At 46.0% G+C, this 23,732-nt stretch overlaps 2 protein-coding genes across 2 annotated transcripts in view; one reads left to right on the top strand and one right to left on the bottom strand.

Annotated features, from left to right (window-relative positions):
* Positions 1–10,837, bottom strand: part of MNAT1 (MNAT1 component of CDK activating kinase) — a 191,244-nt gene extending 180,407 nt beyond the window's left edge. The window contains exon 1 of the mRNA XM_064154531.1: positions 10,729–10,837. Coding sequence (XP_064010601.1) covers positions 10,729–10,817 — 89 coding nt within the window. The 5' untranslated portion in view covers positions 10,818–10,837. The remainder of the gene's footprint in view (positions 1–10,728) is intronic.
* A 210-nt stretch (positions 10,838–11,047) lies between these two features.
* On the top strand, positions 11,048–23,431 carry LOC135181126 (homeobox protein SIX4-like). The gene is made up of 3 exons (XM_064154044.1): positions 11,048–12,625; positions 14,263–14,951; positions 17,531–23,431. The coding sequence occupies exons 1-3, from the start codon at positions 11,763–11,765 to the stop codon at positions 18,325–18,327; spliced, it is 2,349 nt and encodes a 782-aa protein (XP_064010114.1). The 5' UTR covers positions 11,048–11,762; the 3' UTR covers positions 18,328–23,431.
* The last annotated feature ends 301 nt before the right edge of the window (positions 23,432–23,732 follow it).

The raw sequence follows: 23,732 nt of genomic DNA, 5'->3' as shown, positions 1-23,732 counted from the left end.
GCTGCTCCTCATAGCTCATGTTTTCCAGAACAGGTAATAGGCACCACAAAACTTAAATGTGCCCAGTGCAAGCTCACGACCCTGCCTGTCTCATACCTGGTTACTATCCAGGAAGATTTTTTTCTTTCTTAATTTTCTAACTAGATCTAACACTGAATTACTCAATTTCATTTCCAAAATGCTTACCTTGCTTTTCTCCAAACTTTCCCTTCAGTTGTGCTGAGAGAAAAACAACCAACCAATGCCTCAGACAAGGAGCACACACATGAACACAACTTCTGGCTGCTCCAAGAGGGTCTGATTTGTTCCACTATGAATATACAATTGCCAAGATATATTTATTTAAATTACTCAGGAATACATTTGCTTGACTTCATAAATATTAAAGGAGGAAGTTCACAGAGAGAGTGATTTGCCATTGGAATGGGCTGCCCAGGGAGGTGGTGGAGTTGCTGTGCCTGGAGGTGTTGAAGCAAAGCCTGGATGAGGCACTCGGTGCCATGGTCTAGTTGACTGGCTAGGGCTAGGTGCTAGGTTGGACTGGATGATCTTGGAGGTCTCTTCCAACCTGGCTGATTCTATGATTCAGCAGCTAATGCAATCACACAGACAAAGCAAGTCAAATGTCCTTCTTCCTCACAAACCCAGATTGATTCACTTGAATTGTAACAGATGCAATTAAAATGGGAGGGGTAAAAAAATCTGCCCAATATCAAATTGTTCAAAAAGTTATTGCATTTGTCTCCTTTTGGAGAAGTGTTTATTTTAGCCATACACATTTACCACACCATGCTGGACATTTACCATGTTCAACTTACCAACCATTTACCCAACAAAAAGGGCTTAGCATAGAATCAAGCAGGTTTGAAGAGACCTCCAAGATCACAGAATCATAGAATCAAGCAGGTTGGAAGAGACCTCCAAGATCATCCAGTCCAACCTAGCACCCAGCCCTGTCCAGTCAACTAGACCATGGCACTAAGTGCCTCAGCCAGGCTTTTCTTGATCATCTCCAGGGATGGTGCCTCCACCACCTCCCTGGGCAGCCCATTCCACTGGCAAATCACTCTCTCTGTGAAAAACTTCCTCCTAACATGGAATCCAAGTCATGGGGCCCAAGCCCTACTCAGCATCTGCTGCTCTCCAGCCACTCTGTCCCCAACCTGAAGTGCTGCTTATCATAGAAGCATTCAGGTTGGAAGAGATCTCCAAGATCATCCAGTCCAACCTAGCACCCAGCCCTAGCCAATCAACTAGACCATGGCACTAAGTGCCTCAGCCAGGCTTTGCTTCAACACCTCCAGGGACAGCAACTCCACCACCTCCCTGGGCAGCCCATTCCAATGCCAATCATGGTCTCTGCAAAGAACGTCCTCCTAAGACTCCTCAAGCTGGGCACACAAACCTATCAGACATTTTTGGGCTGCAGATTTTATCCTGACTGGATTTTCAGAACCAAGGAAGTACAATTGATTTTTCAGTCCACTGACCAGGAAATGGGATATAAACAGCAGGCTTTGTTTTGCCAAGGTTACATCTCAGAGCAGAACCACAACTTATAATTTCCCAAAAGTACTTATGAGGAATGAAGAGCAAAGCTCTGCAAGCTTTGCTAAGCAGACAAGAAGCATTACTAAGCAAACACAGCTCAACAAAGATTTTCTGAGTATGTCAGTTATAAACCAAAAGAATAATACAAATGAAGCATTAGCACCACTTCAGCAAAAGTACTAAGACCATGGTTGAGAGCCAAAATTAAAAGCAAATATTCATTGTCAAAAGTGGATGGCAGAAGGAAATAACCTCTTGGGTATTTGAGCAATGACTTAATCACCTCCCATGACTAACTCAGAAAGTCTTTGGAAGAGTAATGGGATGAAACAAAGTCCAAACAGCATCTAATCCCCATTAATAACAACAGTAACTCCAAAAAGACAAAGAAGATGACTTAGATTTTACTCCTTAAGAACCCAGGAAAAAGAAGCTCTCTGAGGGAACACATTCCACTTTAAACCAAAGGTAATTCTGCCTCTTCCTTTGAGGACTTAGAGAGGCTGTGTTTGTGCAGCTATTACTAACACACACCAGCTAACCTAACTTCCCATAGCAGATCTGACAAAAACGACTTAAAATCTCCTTGGTGTGACTCCCAGATCACCCAGAAGAAATGAAGAGAATTCTCTCAGAGATGTAAAATGTTGCAAAACTAATACACTACATAGTTTTGATTCTTTACCTCCCCAAAGCAAAGCAGGCATTTTTAGGACCACATGAAATTCCAGTCCTGGTGAGTTTTTTAGCTAGATATAGTGTTAATCTGATTCAGTTCACTAAAACTATCTATACTTTTCATGCAAGTAAGGTTCTACCACCCAGGCACCTTGTTTGAGATATGTCAAGTACAGCAAGAGACAAAATTGAGCACTTGCTCTCGCAGATAAACCAGACTTTTAAGCATGCAGCTTCACAAAATGGTGCAATCTTAAAGTCCTTCCTTCAACCTTACTTCTATCTTGCTCATGGACACAAACATTCCTACAGATTACTTTGCACCAGTTCTACTGTCTAACCATTCACGAGCCACTGCAACTCACCAGTCCCGTGCAAACACCGCCGCAAGCCGCTGCAACGCACTAGTCCTGTACAAACACCACCACACTAAAGAACCTGCTCATTTTCTCCCAGGTTAGCAAACTATACCCAGCTCCTGCAATGGTCTGTTAAAAAATAGAACAGAATCAAGCAGATTGGAAGAGATCTCCAAGATCATCCACTACAACCTAGCACCCAGCCCTAGACAATCAACCAGACTATGGCAATAAGTGCCTCAGCCAGTCTTTGCTTCAACACCTCCAGGGACAGCGACTCCACCACCTCCCTGGGCAGCCCATTCCAATGCCAATCACTCTCTTTGGCAATAACTTCCTCCTAACATCCAGACTAGACCTCCCCCACCACAACTTGAGACTGTGTCCCCTTGTTCTCTTGCTGCTTGCCTGGAAGAGGAGACTGATCCTCACCTCACTACAGCCTCCCTGCAGGTAGTTGCAGACAGCAATGAGGTCCCCCCTGAGCCTCCTCTTCTGCAGGCTGCACACTCCCAGCTCCCTCAGCCTCTCCTCACAGGGCTGTGCTCCAGGCCTCTCACCAGCTTTGTTGCCCCTCTCTGGGCACATTACAGAACCTCAACATCTCTCTTGAACTGAGAAATCTTGAATTAAGGACCAGACTCTGGTGGCCTGCTGCCTCCTCTTAAGTCCTGTAGCCACATTTCTATGGCTTAACCAGCACTACTCATACTGTTTGCACCTATGACCCTGCACCTCACTTTTACATTAATAGAAATCTGGTGGCCTAAAAATCACACACATCTCAGCCAGCCTTTATGATACAAATGACATCCCTGAATCACTGTCCTGGATATCTTTCACTTCAGATATTTTCCTTAGGAAAAAGCTTGCCAAATAAAATTCAAGCATGTATTTAAGCACCTAATTCCCACATGCTCAAGTTAAAAGTTACAGGTTTGACAGACCCTCACTGCCTACCTCTAGTTAGTTCTTCCCTCAGACTCACTTGGCTGAAATACAGTTTTATGTTATTTTCCACAATCTCCAGGGCTTCCCACCCCATCTTAGCAGAGAGGCATTTTCTTGAACCACACTGCAGAGAAGAATGCAGAAGGAAGCCAAGCCATCCTTTCACTTGGAATGAGTTTAAACAAGAAGATTCCAAACTTTCCCCTCCCTCCAGTGACTCCATCCCAACACAGTGGTGTAAGACACTGCTTCCCTGAATCCACGGGGGATGTTCCTACTTCCAACTCCTGGGGAATCTGACAGCCACAAAATTCCAAAGGCTGCTAACATGAACATAAATATGCAAATAATGAAACCTCTGTTTCTTCACTTAAGCAGCTGTTAGCACCGCAATTAGAGTTCTCAGAGGATGCACTTACCCCCTAATGAATCCCTGGAACAGCCATAACAGGGTGCAGGGCAGATTAGAGAATCCCCACAACATAACTCAGTGAATTGATGTCTCCCCTGAGCAACACAAAGCTGGGTCTAGAGATAGTAAGGGGTTTTTATGCTGTCTCCATTTTGAAGCCTTATTAACAAATTAAACAAGGAATAAACACATCTCCCTCTGGGAAAAAGGAGAACAAACAAGAAAAGGAAAGAAAACAATTAAGGAGCCTAGCCACCTTTCCCTGAGTTTCTTGCAGAGGAGGAAAAAGACACCAGAAAAGACAGAGCAGAATAAGTTCATTAATTACTGTCTACAATTGGAGCAGAACAAAAACAACACCCAAAATACTACACTGGCAGCTGCTGAAATCAAGCCTATCAGTTTTGTTTGGAGGCTGCTGTAGTACCTGCATCCCTGTCTCCCAGAGATGTCAAGCATGGAAAAGACACTTTCCAGAGACAGCACAACAGCTGGTATGACACTGGGGAGGAAAAGGAGTTTCTTTGCCTTTGGTGGTCTGCAGACATCCATGTTTCCTCTCTCTACAAGTCAGCATGGGCCACAGGTAGCTGGAGCAGGACTAACTCCTAAGAGAGAGCTTTACATACCAGGTTCCCTCCTCCCTACAGCAGGCAGTGGGACAACAAAGCTGAACTAGCAGCCCAAATCAACTACCTTTTTAACTCAAGACTTTTGGGTTGGATTCTTGGAGACCATATGGTCCACGTTTACAGCCAGCAGTAAATTTCTTCACCCAGTCCTGCTCGCTGTAACAACCTTTACATTCTCTTAACACAGTTTCGGTGGATGCATTTCCCTTCCTCTTTAAGTAAGTAAATCAGTAGGATATGCTTAACCTGCCTCCTAAAACTCAATCCAAGGCAAAGGAAAGGCATAATTCATGGTCTCAAGTGGAGCCAGGTGGATTACAAATCCATTGGCAAGCACAGACTCAGAAAAATACATTGAGAATCATCTGAATAACCCAAAATTGTCAGGCATGCACAAAGGGGTTTGAATATTATTCTTAAGAGTGAACTTTTAAAAGGCAGCAGAGCCAACAGCACACCTTGGAAACTAATACACTGCAGAACTTAATTAAGCATTACTCCGTAATTACACACATAAAATCATCTTTAAAGCCAAGTATCTGATGCCTTGAACCTCTGTAATACTTAAGAAAATAAACTTTAAAAGACATTTATTATTCTTGAACTGAGCATTTCCATAGCAAGTCCCATCCTAGAACAACTTTTCACTGCTAATTTATCATCCTCTCTCCTGGTGACAGGGAAGATTTATAGTGGAAAAAGATTATTTAACATTACTCTAATGCCAAAAACACATGGAATTACACTGTTGGTGATATTGGTCAAGAAGCAATAACCAAGGAAAACCAAACACTAAGAAATAACCCAAAGACACTCAATTCCCTCAATTGTAAGGCTTGGCACAGTTCAACTGGAATAAGCTGCAACAGAACCCCAACGTGAAGGAGGTTTACAGCTGAGACTCAATGCCTGATTTCATCCTCTCACACTCATCTGCCTAGCCCTTATCTCCACTGTGCCACCACTGTGCTTATCAGCACACTGACCCCAGCTCTGCCACAAGCACACACCAACACATTCCGGAACTCCCCTGACCACAGGGGAACTGAACGTGGCTTGTGTGTAATGTAAGAGAAAGACACTCTGAGTTTTCCCTAATGTAGAGTCATGCACAGTGAATATATGCAAAGAGAGGGAAATTACTGTCTGGTTATGTTGGTATTAAGATCCAGAGTGAAATTGTCAGCAGGATCAAGGTGGAAGCACAAGAGAAATCAGAGGCAAACACAGGTATTCCAACACACAGTACCTAGCCCAGATGAAAAACACTTGAATTAATCAAATGGGGAGGAGGAAAAGAGCAAACCATCAAATCTCCAAAGCACAGGACTTCCTAGCAAGAGGAAGCTTTTATGCAGGTATCTGTGAAAAAAAAGAAGAAACAAACAAGACAAATACTACCCAACAAGTTCTCAAATAGTTTGAGATTAATGTTGTTTATATAGGAGGTGAGAAGTAAGGAAAAAAGTAAAAGGAAAATCAAAAAAACAAACATGGTAAAAGGAAGGCTCCTCTAGTTTCATTCTAACCAAAGAGAAGGAATAGGCTCAGAAAGTGAATGTAGAAACAACTTGGCTAACAGAATTATAGAATCAACCAAGTTGGAAGAGACCTCCAAGATCATCCACTACAACCTAGCACCCAGCCCTAGACAATCAACTAGGCTATGGCACTAAGTGCCTCAGCCAGGCTTTGCTTCAACACCTCCAGGGACAGCGACTCCACCACCTCCCTGAGCAGCCCATTTCAATGGCAAATCACTCTCTCTAGGAAGAACTTCCCCATAATATCCAGCCTAGACCTCTGCCAGCACAACTTGAGACTGTGTCCCCTTGTTCTGTTGCTGCTTGCCTGGCAGGAGAGACTGAACCCCACCTGGCTCCAGCCTCCCTTCAGGTAGTTGTAGACAGCAATGAGATATCCCTGAGCCTCCTCCAGGCTAAACAACCCCAGCTCCCTCAGCCTCTCCTCACACAAGGCACAAGAAAGCAACTCTCGATTTTTCAGACAACACAAAACAAAAACAATGAACTGATGGCAAAACCACAAGCTGTCTGAAACCAGGAGAAAGATACAAAGCTTACTGACAAATCATCTCTGTTAAGTGTAGGCTCTAACGATTTGAAATTCAAGAGGTTTTGCACAAGTGCAAATCAAATCACTAACAGTGATTCTATTAAATGAACAGCACTTTTACCAAAAAAAGGAAAGAAGGTACTGGGAGGCAACACTGGAGGCAACAGGAAAACAGTCCTTTAGAAAGTCTGCAGTGAAAGAGCAAGCAGTTAAAGGAGGAGCACATTAACCCGCTATTCAATGGGAAGGGAAATCAATGATGGATGATTCCAAAGCACTCAGGGCATTTTCTGCATCGATCTTCATTCACGTTGCAGCAGAAGGAGCAAGAACGTAAGTGAGAACCGGGAAATGCATTAGGGCAACTGCTCCAAACCTCCCGAGCCAACCCTGAATTTCACATGCCTATTTATCAGCAGACTTCAAATAGAAAGCATGATAAAGGCAGTGTGCTTTTGCATGCAACTTAATAACCTTTCATAAACCTATGGACTACACATTCAGGTGTTACAGCATTAAGAGTATTTCAAGGTTTTCAAAATATGGTAGACATAATATCTACCCTTTGAAAGCTGATAAAGGCAGGTATCAAAGATCATCTCTGCTTTCTGCAGTAAGTTCCAGCAGACTGAAGGGCAAAAGCACCTCCCTTTAAGAAGCAAGAAACTAAATACAGTGAGGGATGCAGTGAGTCTCTGGGAAGATGCTGAAACAATCAGACAACCTATCTCCTGCGTATTTCAGACAATGAAACAGATAAGATTCAACATACAATCTGCTAAGAACGAATCACATTAAACAGATATAATTTCCTCCAATGACATAGTAATAACATAGGTAGTGAAACAGCAATGAGAGGCAATATAGTTTTCGGTTAACTGGACTTCTGACACTCTTAAACTGACAGTCATTTCATCTAAACAAATACCAAGAGGTGATTAGAAACCCATGGCCAGAGATAAGCTATCATTTCTGCCAGAGAGAAAGCAGGTAGCAAGCCCATTCACAAGGCTCTAATATTTTAACATTCTCTACTGTTGCAAAAAGTAGCTTGACAGGAAAGGAAGGCTATTTAGCAGAGAACTTACTGCAGGCAACCCTGTGTTTTGCTGTGTGATTTCTTATGGTCACAAGCAACAGCTTTGAATATCTCCCAAACAGTGCCTTGTGCACAAATAACATGGAAAATGTCAGGAAGGAAAAGTCACTTAAATTTAAGAGGATAATCTGGAACAGTTACAAGTGCTTGGATGGAGGAATCCAAGTCACATGAAGCAAGTGCAGAAGTCAACTTTCTGCTCTGTCAAAACTACACATTGCTTCAGGTAAGGATGAACAGCTGCATAACACATCATGGAAGGCAAGGTTATAAATACTGTTCTGCTCAAAGACCTGTTGAGTGGTAAAATGTCAAAAAACTAGGGTTTATGATGAATAAATCACAGTGGGGGGGACAGGGACGGGCACGACACACAAACCACCACACTAAAGTGTCACTATCTGAGTGAGATATAAGAAATACAGATGTCTTTGACTCTTAACTGTCATACTAAGGACTCAGATAAAAAGTTCAGTGTTCCAGAAAAATGCAAAACAAGTGGAAAAAGCCTTAAGAACAGCAGTGTGAATATCCCACAGATGTACAAAAAACCCTAATCAAAAATCCCTGAAAACAGGTGACTGAAGGAATGAGATCTTAAGTGTGAACAACACAAGAGAAAGCTCTCAAAACATGTGATACATTTCTGCCGAAGAGGTGTAACAATAAAGAGCTCAGAAAGTGTACAAAATGCATGTTAGAGTTCTAAAATGCTTAATTCATAGCAAATAAATTTAGATTAGAAATCAGAAGTACTTTCAATAGCAAGAACAGCTAATTATCACAACAAACTGCCTGTAAATCTCCATCAGAAACTTGTTAGCTCATTCACTTTGAGAACTAATTACACATTCCTTCCTTGTGCCTGAAACATGGTGAATTTATGAAAGAAATGTCAATTACCTCTTATTTTTCCCCTCATATTTCATTCACAGATGCCTCATCTGAGCTTCTGGATGAGTCATTACAAGAATTTATTAACCATTACAAAGAAACTACTTCCAGCATGAAAAATTTGTAACATCATATGGAAACAGTAATAAAAACACCTTAGTTATTGGAAGGAAATTACAGATTAACAGTGACCCACTTGAACCACATCAAGATGGGAGAGTCCTTAACTACAACATAAGCAAAGAAACCCAGAGATCCTACTTATACAGTGACTTCAACTTTACCCTCATACACATATGGTTTAAAGTGGTGCTCAGCTGCACAGATTGGGAAGATACTGCACTTGCTGTGGGGAAGGTAAAGGAAGGACTAACAGACCTTGCTGGGTCTGGCTAAGGCCAGTCTGGATCTGCTTAGCCCTCTCCTAGCAAGCACCTTGCACAGATACCCAGCTGGCTCAACCCCAGGCCACACAGATCCAGACTAATGCTGATCTGGTCCTAGATAAAACACGAGACAATCGCAGAAGTGTGAACAACAGCAAAGGCAGTCCTCCTGCAGCAGGGAGGAAACAAGGAAAGGCAAGGACATCCATCCCAAATGCATGTCAGCAGCTGGACTTAAAGCACAAAACATGACTGATTTTCTCAAGCTAAGCTCAACTACAAAAGAAGTACCACTGAGAACCAGTGCAGGAGAGCAAACTGAAACATGCTGTCCACTGCTGTACATGCCTCTGGAGGAACTTGAAAGCAGATCATCAAGACCACTAGTCCTTTGATCCTCACTGGAATACAAGACACAAGCATCATTTGAAAGCTAAACAATCTTGTGTAACTGTGGCTGTTACCTCTTGGACTCCAGCTCACGCTGGAGCTTTTGCACAGCTTGCATCACTGACAGCAAATGAACAACCCTGATGCCACCCTCTTACACCACCACTACCAGGAAATCATCTGCTGTTCTCCCACATGCCTTTCCCTCTGGCAACAGAAGCATTTGTGAGGCCACAAGAGAACAGGAGCAGGGAAGTGGATAAAAGCTAACACTTTTTCCCAGGAAAGTAACATAAATCCCTTGTTGCAATCCAGTTCCTTCATACTCTTCACTTGTAATGCTGTACCAAACTTTCAGGCTGTGTCTTTTGAATGTAATTCACATGCAGCTTAACAATAAGAACAGCTTGACATAGGCATGACAGCAAAGAGTAAGACATCAAACATAAACAAAACAAGCTCAGAAACAGCTGCCACTGCAGTATGAGACTTCTAGCCTGTGTATCTAGAAAGCATTTAGAGCAGTATCTTTAAAAGCTCTACTCTAAGGGAGATGTCCAGATCTGAAGGCAAATTAATTCAGACTACCTACGACTTAAATTAACTGCTGCCAGTGGTGGGGATTATCAAAATGTTCATCTCTGGGGGAAGAGAAAAATACAAATGTGTAAATCCCACCAGCAGCACAGGTTGACACGAGGATTATCCAACACTTAAACCAGCGCCAAACCTTCATGTAAAGCATTCCTCACTCAAGAGAATTAAAAAAAACATAAAACACATCGACTTTTTTACTCTCAGTTATCCAGAATATTAAATACAACTAACAATGGTTTAAGTTGATGAAAAATCCATTTCTCTCAATGTTCCCCGTTTCGTACTCCGAAGCCTTACACGACTTCGGGACAGGAGCCGGCACCAACCACACTGAACACACTGTGGTTCCCCTCAACCCCGAGCATTTCACTGCAGTCAAAAGCGGCGCTTCGGCCCCACACCGCGATCCAGCCCCTGGCCCGAAACGAACCGCTGGCCCCAGGGCTGCCGCAGGGAGAGGCAAACGGGGACACAGGGGGCCCGCAGGCGCCTCGCAAAGGCACACATCGGTCTGGCGGAGTCCCGCCGTGCCGGGCGGCCGGGGTGCCCTCCACAGCCAGACGGGCCGGAGGAGTGACTGTTCCGCTCAGGTGCCATCGCCCCGTGCCCCCGCAGAGAACCAGCCTCAGGCCAAGGCTTCTCTCCCCTCACCGCGTCCGCTCCCCACCGGTCCCCCTCGAGGCGAGAGGGCGGCCCAACTCACAGCGTGTGCCCGCAGACGTTGACCATCAGCTTCAAGGAAGGGTTGCGGTACTTGGTGGTCTTGCATCGCGGGCAGCCTTGGTCATCCATAGCTACCACCGCTCCCCCTCCCTCTGTCTTCCCTACCCTCCCGCCCTCTCTCTCTGCGCCTTGCGCCTTCCGCCTTCCGCCGCTTCGTGCCGCTGCCAAAGTGCCCCGCCGGCGCCGCTTGCCGTCCCGCACGTTCCGCCCGCCGCAGGGTCCCGGCCCCGCTCGGCTCGCTCCACGCCCGGTCCCGACCACCGCCAGGCAGAGCCGGCCGGCGGCGAGGACGATCGAGGCGACCAGGCCGAGAGAGTAGCAGCCGCGCCAGACATCACCTGTCTGGCGTTGAGGCGGAGGGGCCGAGCTGTCCCAGCCGGAAAGCTCCGGTGTAACGGGGCGGGGGAGACACTCCCGTCTAATGAATAATCAACGGGAGGCCGCTACGAGGCGGTCACTCCCTCACAGAGTTCCTCTAATGGCACATAACTAATACATCCAGAGAGTTTGAATTTTTCCCGCCTAGGGAAAGGCACTTGGCGACAGCGCAGGTGCGGGGCTAGCCGCCGCCGCCGTCTCCTCCTCCCCGCGCCGGCCGCGGGACGAGGAGGCAGCGCTCCAGGTGGAGGTGGGGAACGGAGGGGCACACGACCGGTGCGGGGCCGCTTGATTGACGGTTGCCCTGGAGACGAGAGAGCCCCCGCCCCCTCGGCGCGGCGCAGCCAATGAGAAGGTTCGGCCGGGCCAGCAGGCTGCGGTGCCATATAGTATTGCAGCGAGGCTGGGAGTCACGTTGGGGGGAGTCGCGCAGAGGAGCCCGTTTACACTACTTTGCTATAGCAGCTATCTTTAATGGTTATTGCGTGGCCGAGAGGAAACCTGATCGGCTAGAGCCGGCTGAGAGCAGGAGGAGGAGGAGGAGGAGTGGACTTTTCAGGGAGATAGGAAGGGGGGAGTGGAGGAGAAGAGGACGGGGGAAGGAAAAAAAAAAAAAAAAAAGAAAACAAACTGAAAATGTCTTCTGCCTCCCCCACGGACGAGATCACAGGCGCAGTGGAGATCAAGCAGGAAAATGTGATGGAAATCCTCTCTGAAGCAAGCAAGGTGCCCCCCGATGGGGCTGCGGCGGGAGCTCTCAACTCCGCGCCGCCGCCCCCTCCCGCTGCAGCCCCGTTCCCCATGGAGCACGCAGCTTCTGCCGCCGCCGCGGAAGAGGGAGCCGCGGATCAGGTACTGCTCCACACAGAACTCCTGGCCAGGAATCACCACGCTGCCTCCTCTCCCTCCTCCTCTTCATCTTCTTCATCTTCCTCCTCCTCGCAGACCCCTCTGGCTTTCTCTCCAGACCATGTCGCCTGCGTCTGCGAGGCGCTGCAGCAAGGTGGGAACCTGGACCGCCTGGCCAGGTTCCTGTGGTCTTTGCCCCCGAGCGATCTGCTACGTGGCAACGAGAGCTTGATGAAAGCTCGGGCGCTGGTGGCTTTCCACCAGGGCATCTACACAGAGCTCTATAGCATCCTGGAGAGCCACAACTTCGACTCCTCCAACCACCCTCTCCTGCAAGAGCTCTGGTACAAGGCTCGATACACCGAGGCGGAGCGAGCCCGGGGCAGACCTTTGGGGGCGGTGGACAAGTACAGGCTGCGGAGGAAATACCCTCTGCCCAGGACGATCTGGGACGGCGAGGAGACGGTCTACTGCTTCAAGGAGAAGTCCCGCAACGCGCTGAAGGAGTTTTACAAGCTGAACCGGTACCCCTCGCCAGCCGCCAAGCGCAACCTGGCCAAGATAACCGGTCTGTCCCTCACCCAGGTCAGCAACTGGTTCAAGAATCGCAGACAGCGGGATCGAAACCCTTCCGAGACCCAGTCCAAAAGGTGAGGGCAAACTTTCCTCCCCGCCCCCTCTCCCGCCTGCCTGCCTTCCCTCTCCCGGCTCTTTCTTCCCTTGCAAACATGGCGCTTACCTTCGGTGCGCCTCGTCCTCCCCTCCTTCCCCCTCCCCGCTCCCTCTTCCCAACACACCCACCCGGCCCGGGCACGCAGGCATGCGAGCCGCGCCGGGTAACTTCAGCCACGGCCCCCACCGCCCCCTTCCACTTCCCCGCGCTCCCCTCTCCCGCCGCCAGCCCGGCCCCTCTTTCCCCCGGGCCCGGGGAGCCACAGGCCGACCCGCGGACGCTGGCGGCACGGCGGGCTCCGGGGAAGCGACAGGACGGGGGAGCCGGGAATGAGGGAGTGTTTGTTTCCCCCCCCCCCCCTTGTTTTTATTTAATTGTCGCGCCTGACAGAGTTAATCATTGACGGGGGCCGGAGGACGCGCGGGGGTGTGGGGTCCCGCCGCTCGCTCTGTTTTGAAACCTGACTCGGGCGCGGGCCGGGCTCGGGTTTCAGCGAGGAGCGGGGCTGGCCGCGCCGGGCCGGGCCTCAGTAGCGGCACCGGACGACTCGGCCCGCCCTAGGCCTCCGCCTCCAGCTTCCCGGCCGCTTGCGCCCCGCAGGGCGGGAGAGCCTCCTCCGCCTTGTCCCACTCCGCCCGCACCCGGGCCGGGGCTCTGCCTCTGCGCCCCCTTCCCCACTGGCGGAGGGGCCGCGGCGGGGGCTCGGCGCCGCGAGGCGGGCAGGTGGAGGTGACCTCCCCGCTCCCGCCCCCTCCTTCTTCCCGGGGCAGGGACTGGAAGGCAGGAGGAGGGAGGAAGGGAGCAGAGAGGAAAGGAGGGGGAAAAGTGGCGGCCGGCGGAGGGCCCCAAGGCATTCCTCAACCAAGGGCGCGATTGTACCGCGGCGGCCCCCTCCCTGCGGGACACATCAAAGGGCGAGCGGACGAGGGGGGAGGGAGGGAAGGAGCGACCGAAAAATGCAGTTGAGGGAGGACCAGTCAGCAAAAGAACCCCGGCGCAGCTCCGGGCGGAGGGGCTCGGGGCGCCCCCGCGGGGCGCGGCACGAAGTCCACCCCTTCTCCGTCCCCCGGCCGCCGAGCTCAGCCCGCGGTGCCTTCGCCTGCGTCTGGGGTCAGCGCCGGCCCAGTCTGCGCAGGGCCTCCCTTTTTCCCCGGTCTCCAGGTGTCTGGGCCCTGGGGGTGGCAGGCGGAGGCTGGGAGGGTCTGTCGGTGCTTCCCGGCCTGCTCTCGCCTCCCGCAACTGCCGCCCAGCGACTTGCCAAATGGCTGCGGCCGCTCTCACATGTGGCCACCCTGGGCCGGCGGCCTGGGGCCCCAGACAGCTCCCTTTGCTCGCCCGGGTCGGCTGGGCAGGGAGGGAGGAGGACTTAGCTACTGGTCCCTAAGCCGGTCTGTAAAGTTTTGCCGCAGTCAAGCGTTTGGTTCGATGTGTCTGTCCATTTCTAAGAAACCTCCCGCTTCATCTGAAAGTCATCGAAAGTGCCTTGTGAAGGCAAAACGCAGAAAAAAAGGTCTTTGGGAAAGCCCTCTCAAACTGTATGAAAGCTGTGGACCCCTTGGTGCAGACCACACTGGCACGCCGTGATAATGCGATGTCATGTCTCTTTTCCCTTAGCGAGTCAGATGGCAACCCTAGCACAGAAGATGAATCCAGTAAGGGGCAAGAGGATTTATCTCCTCATCCACTCTCCAGCTCTACTGATGCCATTGCCAGCCTCAGCCTTCCTGGCCACACAGAGCCTGTCTACATGCAGCAGCTTGGAAACACTAAAATAGCCTTGAGCTCATCTGGAGTCTTGTTGAATGGAAACCTTGTGCCTGCCAGTACCTCTCCTGTCTTTCTCAATGGTAGCTCTTTTCTTCAGGGACCCAACGGTGTCATTCTCAATGGACTCAGCGTGGGGGCTTCGCAGACAGTTACCTTAAATTCGCCTAAAACCACATCAAGTGTTGTGAGCAACGGGGTGTCCATTACTGACATACTGTCATCTTCATCAGAAGATGTTAAGGACTTCAAACTCCTTCAGGCTTCTGTCCCCAACGTTACAGCAGCCACCTTTAGCCCCAGCAACATCCCAGTCTCGTTCCCAGGATTAATATCAAGCTCAGAAGTGAAAAGGGAAGATGTACAAACTGCTGCTTCCCAAGATGGAGGCTCTGTAGTTACTTTTACTGCTCCTGTCCAAATAAACCAGTATGGCATTGTCCAGATCCCAAATTCAGGAACAAATGGACAGTTGCTGAATGGAAGCATTGGTTTTTCTTCTCTGCAGCTGCCTCCTGTTTCTGTAGCAGCTTCACAAGGTAAAAGTTTCATCTCTTACAGTAAGAAGTATGTAAAAAGTAGTAAATTTGGTACACAGCATTTTAGCAGCTGTGTTCCTTTTTCTCCAGGGTGTCAGGATTTTGTCTCAGCCGTTGGCACACACAATAATCAAATAATACCTTTTGTCTTTATAGTGGGTCATGCTCATGGGCAGATTGTTGCATGTGGCTGAGCACTAAGAGCAGAATAGGAGGACTGGGTATTTTACACTCCTTTCATCTCATGCTGTTCCCAGCAGCCTGTGATAGCAGTCTTCACAAATATCTGTAAATTTGACACGTTTTAGGAGTTCCAAATATTCCCCATTTGCCATTGAATTCTTTTAATGAGAAAGTTTATAAAAATGAGAATTGCAACATCTGGAAATTGTTACTGTTCTTCTTGTGGTGGTTGTTTTGGGGTTTGATTTGTTGGGTTTTTTTTAACTGAAACATTTCATTAAAATGATATTTTAATTAATATAGACACAACAGGACCAAGCAGTTAATGCTCGTGCATTTTCCATCCTTTAATTAAGAAAGATTAAAGTACAAGGAAACAATAGGAATATGCAATAGCTTGTAGGTATAAAATGTGAGAGTATTTGGCTAAAAATGCCCTCAGTCCAAGGGAAATATGTCATCACGGGTTCGTGGGCCAACTGTGCAGACTCCTCCCAAGTTTGCTTTAGTTTGTCTTAACATACCATAGACTGAAACTTGCAGTCAGACAGGAAGAAACCCAGAGAGCACAAACCTAGCTCTGGATCCTTGTTTTGAGGCAGGTCACTTACAAAGAACAACAAACAGCTTTGCTACTCATTAGCCACTGTATCTTTGGTTATGAAAATTATTAAACTTGAATTAATCTCTCTAGCTCCAGGAGCTGTGAGTACTATAATGAAAATCAAACTTTGCTCATGTTAGCTTATTTGAGTTAAACCTGGTGTAATACAGTGAGGCACACTGAAGCTGTGCAAACATGTTTTAAATGGGTGCACAAGTAGAAGAACCTAAAAGGTAGCACCTCAAAGTTACTAGAAGTTACTAGTATGTAGTTTAACCAAGATGAAAAAGAGATTACATTTAGTCTGAATGCCACCTGTAATTACAAAAGCCATTTAATCCACATGCTCCAAGGCATAAACTGGGAGCCAGCAAAGGTGAGAAAGTTCTGTTCCTTAAGCAGCATGGAACTATTGTATTTGAAAGTTATAAGAATCATAATAAGCTTCTCTCTGAATGTTGTTCCCTATTGTTAAAATACCAGTTCTCACTGGAGAGTGACCCACCATATGTCTAGTCTGGTGTAGAGAAAAGTCAAGACCTGTGTTTGCTGCTTTGATTTCTTTTCCTTTTTTGTTTTTCTGAACATGAGAGGGGTGGGTAGCTGGCAGCCTATTCCCAGTGAAGTGTGCTACAGGCTATTTTAAGTAAGCTACAGTAAAGGATATCTTACTGTTGGGTAACTTCAACTTGCCTCGCTTTATTCTAGTTTACATAAGTGAGTAACAACTTCCACAAAATCGTCACTGATTAACAGAAATTAGTTGGGAGTTAAAATGTTCTCTGGGAGAGAAATTTCTCTTTGGTGCTGTTGTAAAAAATTCAGGTGCCTCCACCTGTAGCCTTTTGAAATTAAACTAATTTTGAGAAAGAGAGGTGGTTGAAGCCCTAAAAGCCAGTATATCTTATTTTAGGAATTATTATAGTGACAAGTTCCATGACATGTCCAGTAAAACAAAAACTTCAGGTCATCTCGGGTCACGTCTCGCTTTGGCTAGCAGTGACACCACAGCTTTCAGCGAGGGTAGGCAGTCACCGAGTGAGTTTACAGGGCACGGTGGATGTGATAGGGTTAAGCTTTTAGAAACACGTGGTAAAGTGAGGTGAAAGGCAATACATCTGAGTGCTTGACGACATGCTACCCAGTTAACCCAATAGAAGTTAAGGGGGTTTGATGCTTTGTCTACAGATTGGCTCGGGTAGCTTCTGCCCAGCGGTAGTGGATTTCATATGACGTATTTCCAGTTCCCATACACAAGCTGTAGTCTGTCACAGAACTATCTTTAATGGCTTTTGGAGCTTCTATTCTTAGACAGAAATTGAGTGGTGGCAACTAGTGAAGGCCAAAGAACATTCAGTTTAATCACTTGGCTGGAGACTATGTGTCCCTTAATGGGAGTCTTAAGATACCTCATATACCAGTTTGTTTTTTTTCCCATTTCCTCTCTCTCTGAAAGGAATTTCTATTAGCAGCCTGTACTTTTTCATACCAATTTTTCCCTCACCTGTTACAAAAAAAAATGTCCTGTTACATGAGTTGTCATGCCTGGACGTGTTCAAGCAAAGCCTGGATGGGGCACTTAGTGCCATGGTCTGGTTGGCTGGATAGGGCTGGGTGCTAGGTTGGACTGGATGATCTTGGAGGTCTCTTCCAACCTGGTTGATTCTATGAATAGCTAGCACCTCTGTGTACTGCAAACCTTAAAAAGACCAAAATGGCTTAACAAAAGACCTGCACAAATCTCTGCCAGCTGTAATCTGTATTTTCCTTTATTTTGCTTCCCTGTCTCTAGGTAATGCTTCAGAAAATCCCAGCACATCTGATGGAGGAACTTTTACAACTGAATCTCCAACAGTGCAGCAGGGAAAGGTTTTCTTCAGCCCCCTTGCCCCAAGTGCAGTTGTTTATACAGTTCCAAATTCAGGCCAGGCAGTAGGCTCTGTCAAGCAAGAAGGACTGGAAAGAAGCCTTGTGTTTTCTCAGTTGATGCCAGTCAGTCAGAACACTCAACTAAACATCAACATGTCTTCTGAAAACATATCCAGCGGAGGACTCCAGTCCCTGGCCTCCTCGTTAGTGAATGTAACACCCTCACATAATTTTTCCCTCACACCACCAACTCTCTTAAATGCTGCAGAACTGAACTCTGGTATCTCAGAGAGCCAGTCCATGTCATCCCCCGTGACCAGTACCTCTACCGTGATATCTATCAGCAACACTAACTATGCAACGCTTCAGAACTGTTCCCTCATCACTAGTCAAGATCTGTTATCCATTTCTACAGCACAGCCCACGCTTGGAGAAATGGTTTCTACGAGCGGAGACCGCGTCAGCCACCCCTCCGCGCAAGTGCACGAAGATTTTGGCAGAGAGCACAGGTTGGTTCTGCAATCTGTACCTGACGTCAAAGAGAATTTCTTACCTAATTCTGAGAGTAAGTCAACTGGCAATTTAATGATGCTGGATTCAAAATCCAAGTATGTTATGAGTAACATGGTCGACACAGTTTGTGAAGAACTGGAAACGGACAAAAAAGAACTTGCCAAATTGCAGACAGTTCAGATGGATGAAGATATGCAAGACTTGTAATGGTTTTTCTCCCCCCTTACTTTCTCTTTTAATAGATAAGTCTCCTATTGAGGCCCTGAGAAGCACCATGTGGGTTTTGCTTTCTTTCTTTTTTTTTTTGTTTGTTGTCTTTTTTCACATTTAAAGGAAGCAGAAGAATGCTTAAATGTTGTGAATTGGTGTACAGAGGAATCTCGGGCAGCAGAATTAGGTTGCCACACTTGGTTTGCGATTTGCGTTGCAGCGTTCTCTCTTAAGCAGATTAAAGGAGAAAGGAAACACCAGTGCAAGTACTGAGCAAATGCATACAGGTTTGGCTACGAGATACTACCCTGATAATTTAACTAGACTCTGCGTAGTACACCGTACTCTCAACAGTAAGTACACACTCCTGGCTTCAGATAGAGAACAAAGATCTCACTCCAAAAAGGTAGAAACAATGCAGTCGTTTTTTGCTGTTTACTTACCATGGGCATTGAGAAGTTTTTAAGGAACTGTAGACCTTAACCTCACCAGCTGCTTTTCTGTTGTTTGAGGTTAAGAAACAAAACAAAATCATACTGTTCCTGGTGTGTTTGCTTTTTTTTTTCCCAGCAGATATACATCCAAACCAAAAAAATCTCGCGTCAAGCATTTACAGGTTTCTAAATGCTCCAGCTAGCGTTTTGTCAGTGCACCAGAGAACAGATCATTTGAAACTCTAATTCTACAACTGCTTTCTGTCCAGTATGAATGTAAATATTGTTTCAGTTCTTTTAAAGGAGACTTGGTTGGTTTTTTTTTTTTTGTTGTTGTTCTTATTAGTACAATGGATTTTATTTATGGTTCCCTTTCACTAGACACAATGCATTGAAGAGGAAAAACGTTTTCTGGCTGTTTAATTTATTTTTATTGTTTGAGCAGGAAGTAAGCATAGTAATTTTTGACAAGGTTTTACCTTTTTTTTGTAGTTTTTCAACTGTAAAAGTGAAACGTTCATCACACTGAAACTAGAAACTGAACTCCCAGTCTCACAAACCCAGAAGGTCCCTACCCGCTCTGTCTTTGTGTTCAGGGTTTTTGTTTGTTTGTTTTGTTAGTAATTTGCAAATTAGTTGAACCTTTCTTTTTTTGTGTGTGTGTGTATTTTTTTTTTTACTGAATTCCATGTGCCTTTCTTCCTAGTGGCCTTATCTTTGTTACTAAAGCACAGTGACAGGAGGAATAAAAACACTGATTTGCGAATATCCGTCCTCAGGGACAAATTCTGTTGCCTTACTTCTGTAAGTAGGCCTGCTCCTACTTGCATGAGTAAGAAGAGTTCTATGTCTATTGGTCATCGTGGGTAACATTTACTAGGGGTGCAGAGAGCCAAAGACAGATTGTTCCATACCTTGTCAGCAGGGCAGGAATAGTCCAGAGAGTGACTCTGAGCAGAGCTGTGGTGCCAATGGAAAGGTTTTGGCTCCAGCCTTGGGCAGATGGGCAGGACAGGGAGGGGAGCCTCATGGAGGTCTCATTGGCCAAGTAGCCCATGCAGGAGGGCTTCAACAATCCAAGCAGTTCAAGCAAGCAGGCCCCCAACCAGGAGCACACTTAAGCAGAATAAGCAGCTTTGGGGGATGATGATGATGATGATGATGATGATGATGATGATGATGATGATGATGATGATGATGGGAACTGTGCCTGCCCAAAGGGCTTGTGGGAGCAGCCATGGTCTCTGCCCGGCTAGGGATGGGTTTCCTCTCCCTTCACCCCTTTGCACTGTGCCGGGGACAGCAGAAGCAAGTGGAACAGGCCTTGCCTTTCCTCTAGAGATGTATTTGTAGCATGGAAAAGCACATCCTTAAGCTTTAAGATAATAATAAGAATGCAGATGTATAAAGATGACATGCTGTTAATTTTTGTGGGTTTGTTTTGTTATTTTTAATCCTAATGTGAATATACACAGTAGCTAAAACATGTATTTATCCTCATCAGTGGCCCGATCTGAAACCTTTGGAAGGCAATGGCAATGTTTTCATAAGCTTCTATGTGCTCCAAATTGGGCTCAGGATGAAATAAGATTATTTGTTGAGGACAAACAGAATGGAAAGAGAATAGAGGTAGCACATCCCAGTCTGTTTCTGTCTTCGTTGTTAACTGGTTCCGTGGAAAGTCTTTGAGGAATGAAGGTCGTCTTTCTGTGTGCCCTGAGCATGGCATAGGCATCCTCGCTGTTGTTTTGCACTACACTGAGTACAGTACGTTTTTGCAAGGTACTCTGTGGAAACTCAAAGCTGAGCTCTGTTGGTAAGCACTGGAGTCCACACTGCAAGCCAGAGCAGAGCCTCTGGGGCTGCAGGGAGAAGTGCAGGGAAAGGGAAGATCAACTGTACAAGGCATGCACTTTGCAGCCGTACAGAGTTGTGGATCTCTGCAGACAGAAGCAGCCTGTAAGCAATTGGCTGTCCCCACACACTCCCAAGAAAAAAGGGTGTTTAGGGCAAGTGTTTCAAAGCAGAGATTATCATAAGCAGACCATGGAGCTATGTGTTCCCCTGGCACAGCTTCCCTTGGCATTTGAGGATCTCAGCATGATTAGGGAATTGGATAGTTCAGAGTTCTTTCTGCTCTGCTTGTTTATCTATTTGCTGGGCTGCAGCATGAGCAATCTGCTTCCCATCTCTTCTTTGCCCTTAAAATCAAGATGACAATGAGGTTAACAGAAGCTGTATCTGCTCTGCATGAACCATTTGGAAGAACAGGGACCCTGTATCATTGTCATACTAATGGAGAACGTGTGCATGGCTCTAAAGGAATTGTCTGGGATTTAATATGCCATCTGTGAAGCTCAGACTATGTTTGGAGGCAAGCTAGAGAGTATTTCACAGAGCACTAACTCGGTTGTTGATGGGATCAGGTCTCCTCACTGAAAAGACTGGTGTTACTTTGTGAGGTTTTGCATTTTTCCTCCTTTGCATTTCTGTTACTGAGGCTCTGAATTCCATGGGTTTGCAACACAGTTGATGTGAAAACTGTGTGTGTTGTTACAGTGGCATGTGTCTTGGAGCGTCTGGTACTTCTAATAGGAGACTTCTGCTCTCCACGGGGGGAGCAGTGGTTTGGGACAGAGTAAGGTTATTCTATTCTAGTCTTCCAGATACCAAGTAACTTATTTTATTACTATGTTTTACTGTTTCTTTCTCCCACTAAGTGTCATTCCCTCCATATAACGTAGTTATAACCTCATGTTTTCTGCAGGTACATATGCACAATATAAAGACTCATTGCACGGTACAATGTTTTTAAAGTAGATATTTAAATAGTAGTTTTACTCCTACTGTAAATTAAGGGTCAGCTTTTATTATGTGGCCCACAAGCAAGCAGCCTAACTGCTCTAAATAGACAGTACACAAAGTCCTGAAATGTGTCTGGGGCCAGATCTTTGGCTGCTGTAAATAAGGCATTGCTCCACTGATTCCCAAACTGAGGATTTTACACAGTGTTTAGGGGCTATGGATGCTCGTGTTCCACACACATGAATGGCAATGAGTGTCCAAGTCCCACAGATAATCCTTATCATCCCTTTCTGTTGTCTAAATGGAAGGTATGTCTCTCTGGCATACATCTTCCTCCTCTGTTACAGTTGAGAATAAAGGATCATTTCAACTTCACATGTGTTTGCAACTTAAGTCCACTGGAAATCTTACAGGAAACATTGCCAAATTCTACTACTTTTCTGGTCCCAGACTCAGCTTTTAAAAACATGCTTAAAGTTTAAGCAAATTCCTACAAAGCATGATGTTGAAAAAGCCTTTCTTCTTTACTACTCTTAATTAAAGCTGCCTTGGTTTCACCCAGAGTTTTGCAGAGAACCAGAAGTATATTAAACTGAATGCTTGATCTGGACTTTATGCAGCATTATTCCTGTGGTCTCACCTAAAAGGACATTTCAGCCCTATAAAGCATGGACATCTATTGGCCAGGTCCCCAGCTGGGCTGAACTAGCACAGTTCCATCAACTTTAATGTCCTTTCCCACCAGCCAAGACTATGGTCCATTCATTTCACTGGAGTTGGATCAGGGATGGATTTGGCCCAGTAGAAGGTGGCAGTATGAACTGGTGCAGAAGGCTGGTGCTCAGACAGCTGTAACTGAATGGTCACGCTTTATCAGAGCATATACCTCTTTCCACTGACTGCTTTACACTACTCATAGATTCAGGAAGACTCATTCAGAAAGTTACTATACCCAGAATTGAGGCTGGAACCGTCTCTATTAGCATTACTGTCAGTCCAGGATTAATGAAAATAATGGACAGACTGACTTCAAATCCTGCAAATCACCTCAATAATTATTTTCAGTTCAATTAAGCAGGTCAAAATTTGACCCCATGTGCACAGGAGCTTTTCTCATATGTAGATTTCCAGTGCCTGCATGCTTGTATTAGCAAGGGCAGGTGAACAACCGTGGGGGTGTTTCCCTCTAGTTCCATCTGTGCACTGAACTCCCGTGGGCACAAATCACTTAGTGCTTGTGTTTGAGAAACATCTCAAACCATTGTAAAGAAATTGAAACGAATAAAACTTTTTAAAAAGGTCATTTTATAACTCTAAACCAAAAATAATGACATGTTACAAGCAAGGAGACCTGCAGTCTTCCTGTATCTCCTAGCAGTTGCTCTCTTGAAGGATGTTTTATACCTTATTTGTATGTTTCATATAATTTAAAACTAGCTTCTTACATTTCTGAACTCAAGGAAGGGGTGAATCTTCTGATTCTTTTTTTTTTTTTCAGGATTCACATTCAGAGGATGTTTGTTCTTTTGCTGCATGTACTGTTTGTCCAGAACTAGCCAGTTAATTTCTGCTGTGTGGGTTTTACTGTGCCTTACAACAAATACAAAACTTCAGCAGAATGTACTCATTAGAGGAGGGAATAATCAGATGACTTTACTGCACTGTTAGGTGATGCTGCCCCAGAGTGTATCATCAAACATATTTGTGCTTAATAACCCAACCAAAGAGATCTAAAGTATGTATGTTTGTTGTACTGTAATAGGGGTTTGTGCCTGGACAATTAAGTGTTTTATTTGTATTCTGAGATGATGTGAACTTATTTTTCTAAACACTATACTGAATAAACTTTATATTTATACACATCTTGTGTAAATACTTCTGTTTGGATGTCATGTGAGGGCTTGGAAGGTTGTGTTAGAAAAGCAAGCAAAAGTAGAAACTTGACTTTTAATGCCACGTTGTGAAGGTGATGGCAACTTGGAATGCTTGTACTCACCAGGAAATTGATCTAAAGCCTACTTAAGCTAGAATGAGACTTTCTGTTGACTCGCATGGTTTTTGTCAGACAGAAACCTTGCTTCTAGAATACTAAATTAAAACCCATAAATCTTCTGCTTCATATTGAACCTAGCTATTAAATATGTGTCTCAAACCAAATTTATA

Source organism: Pogoniulus pusillus, chromosome 1 (assembly GCF_015220805.1).
Source record: "Pogoniulus pusillus isolate bPogPus1 chromosome 1, bPogPus1.pri, whole genome shotgun sequence".
Classification (NCBI taxonomy): domain Eukaryota; kingdom Metazoa; phylum Chordata; class Aves; order Piciformes; family Lybiidae; genus Pogoniulus; species Pogoniulus pusillus.
Note: the sequence above shows the minus strand (reverse complement) of the source record. Positions and strands in the feature narration are given on the sequence as shown.

Bases quoted from the DNA above. Each gene is read 5' to 3' on its own strand.
- LOC135181126 (XM_064154044.1), top strand. From the start codon at position 11,763: ATGTCTTCTGCCTCCCCCACGGACGAGATCACAGGCGCAGTGGAGATC. The intron at 12,626-14,262 runs GTGAGGGCAAAC...CTTTTCCCTTAG, and splicing joins TCCGAGACCCAGTCCAAAAG to CGAGTCAGATGGCAACCCTA. The intron at 14,952-17,530 runs GTAAAAGTTTCA...CCCTGTCTCTAG, and splicing joins TTCTGTAGCAGCTTCACAAG to GTAATGCTTCAGAAAATCCC.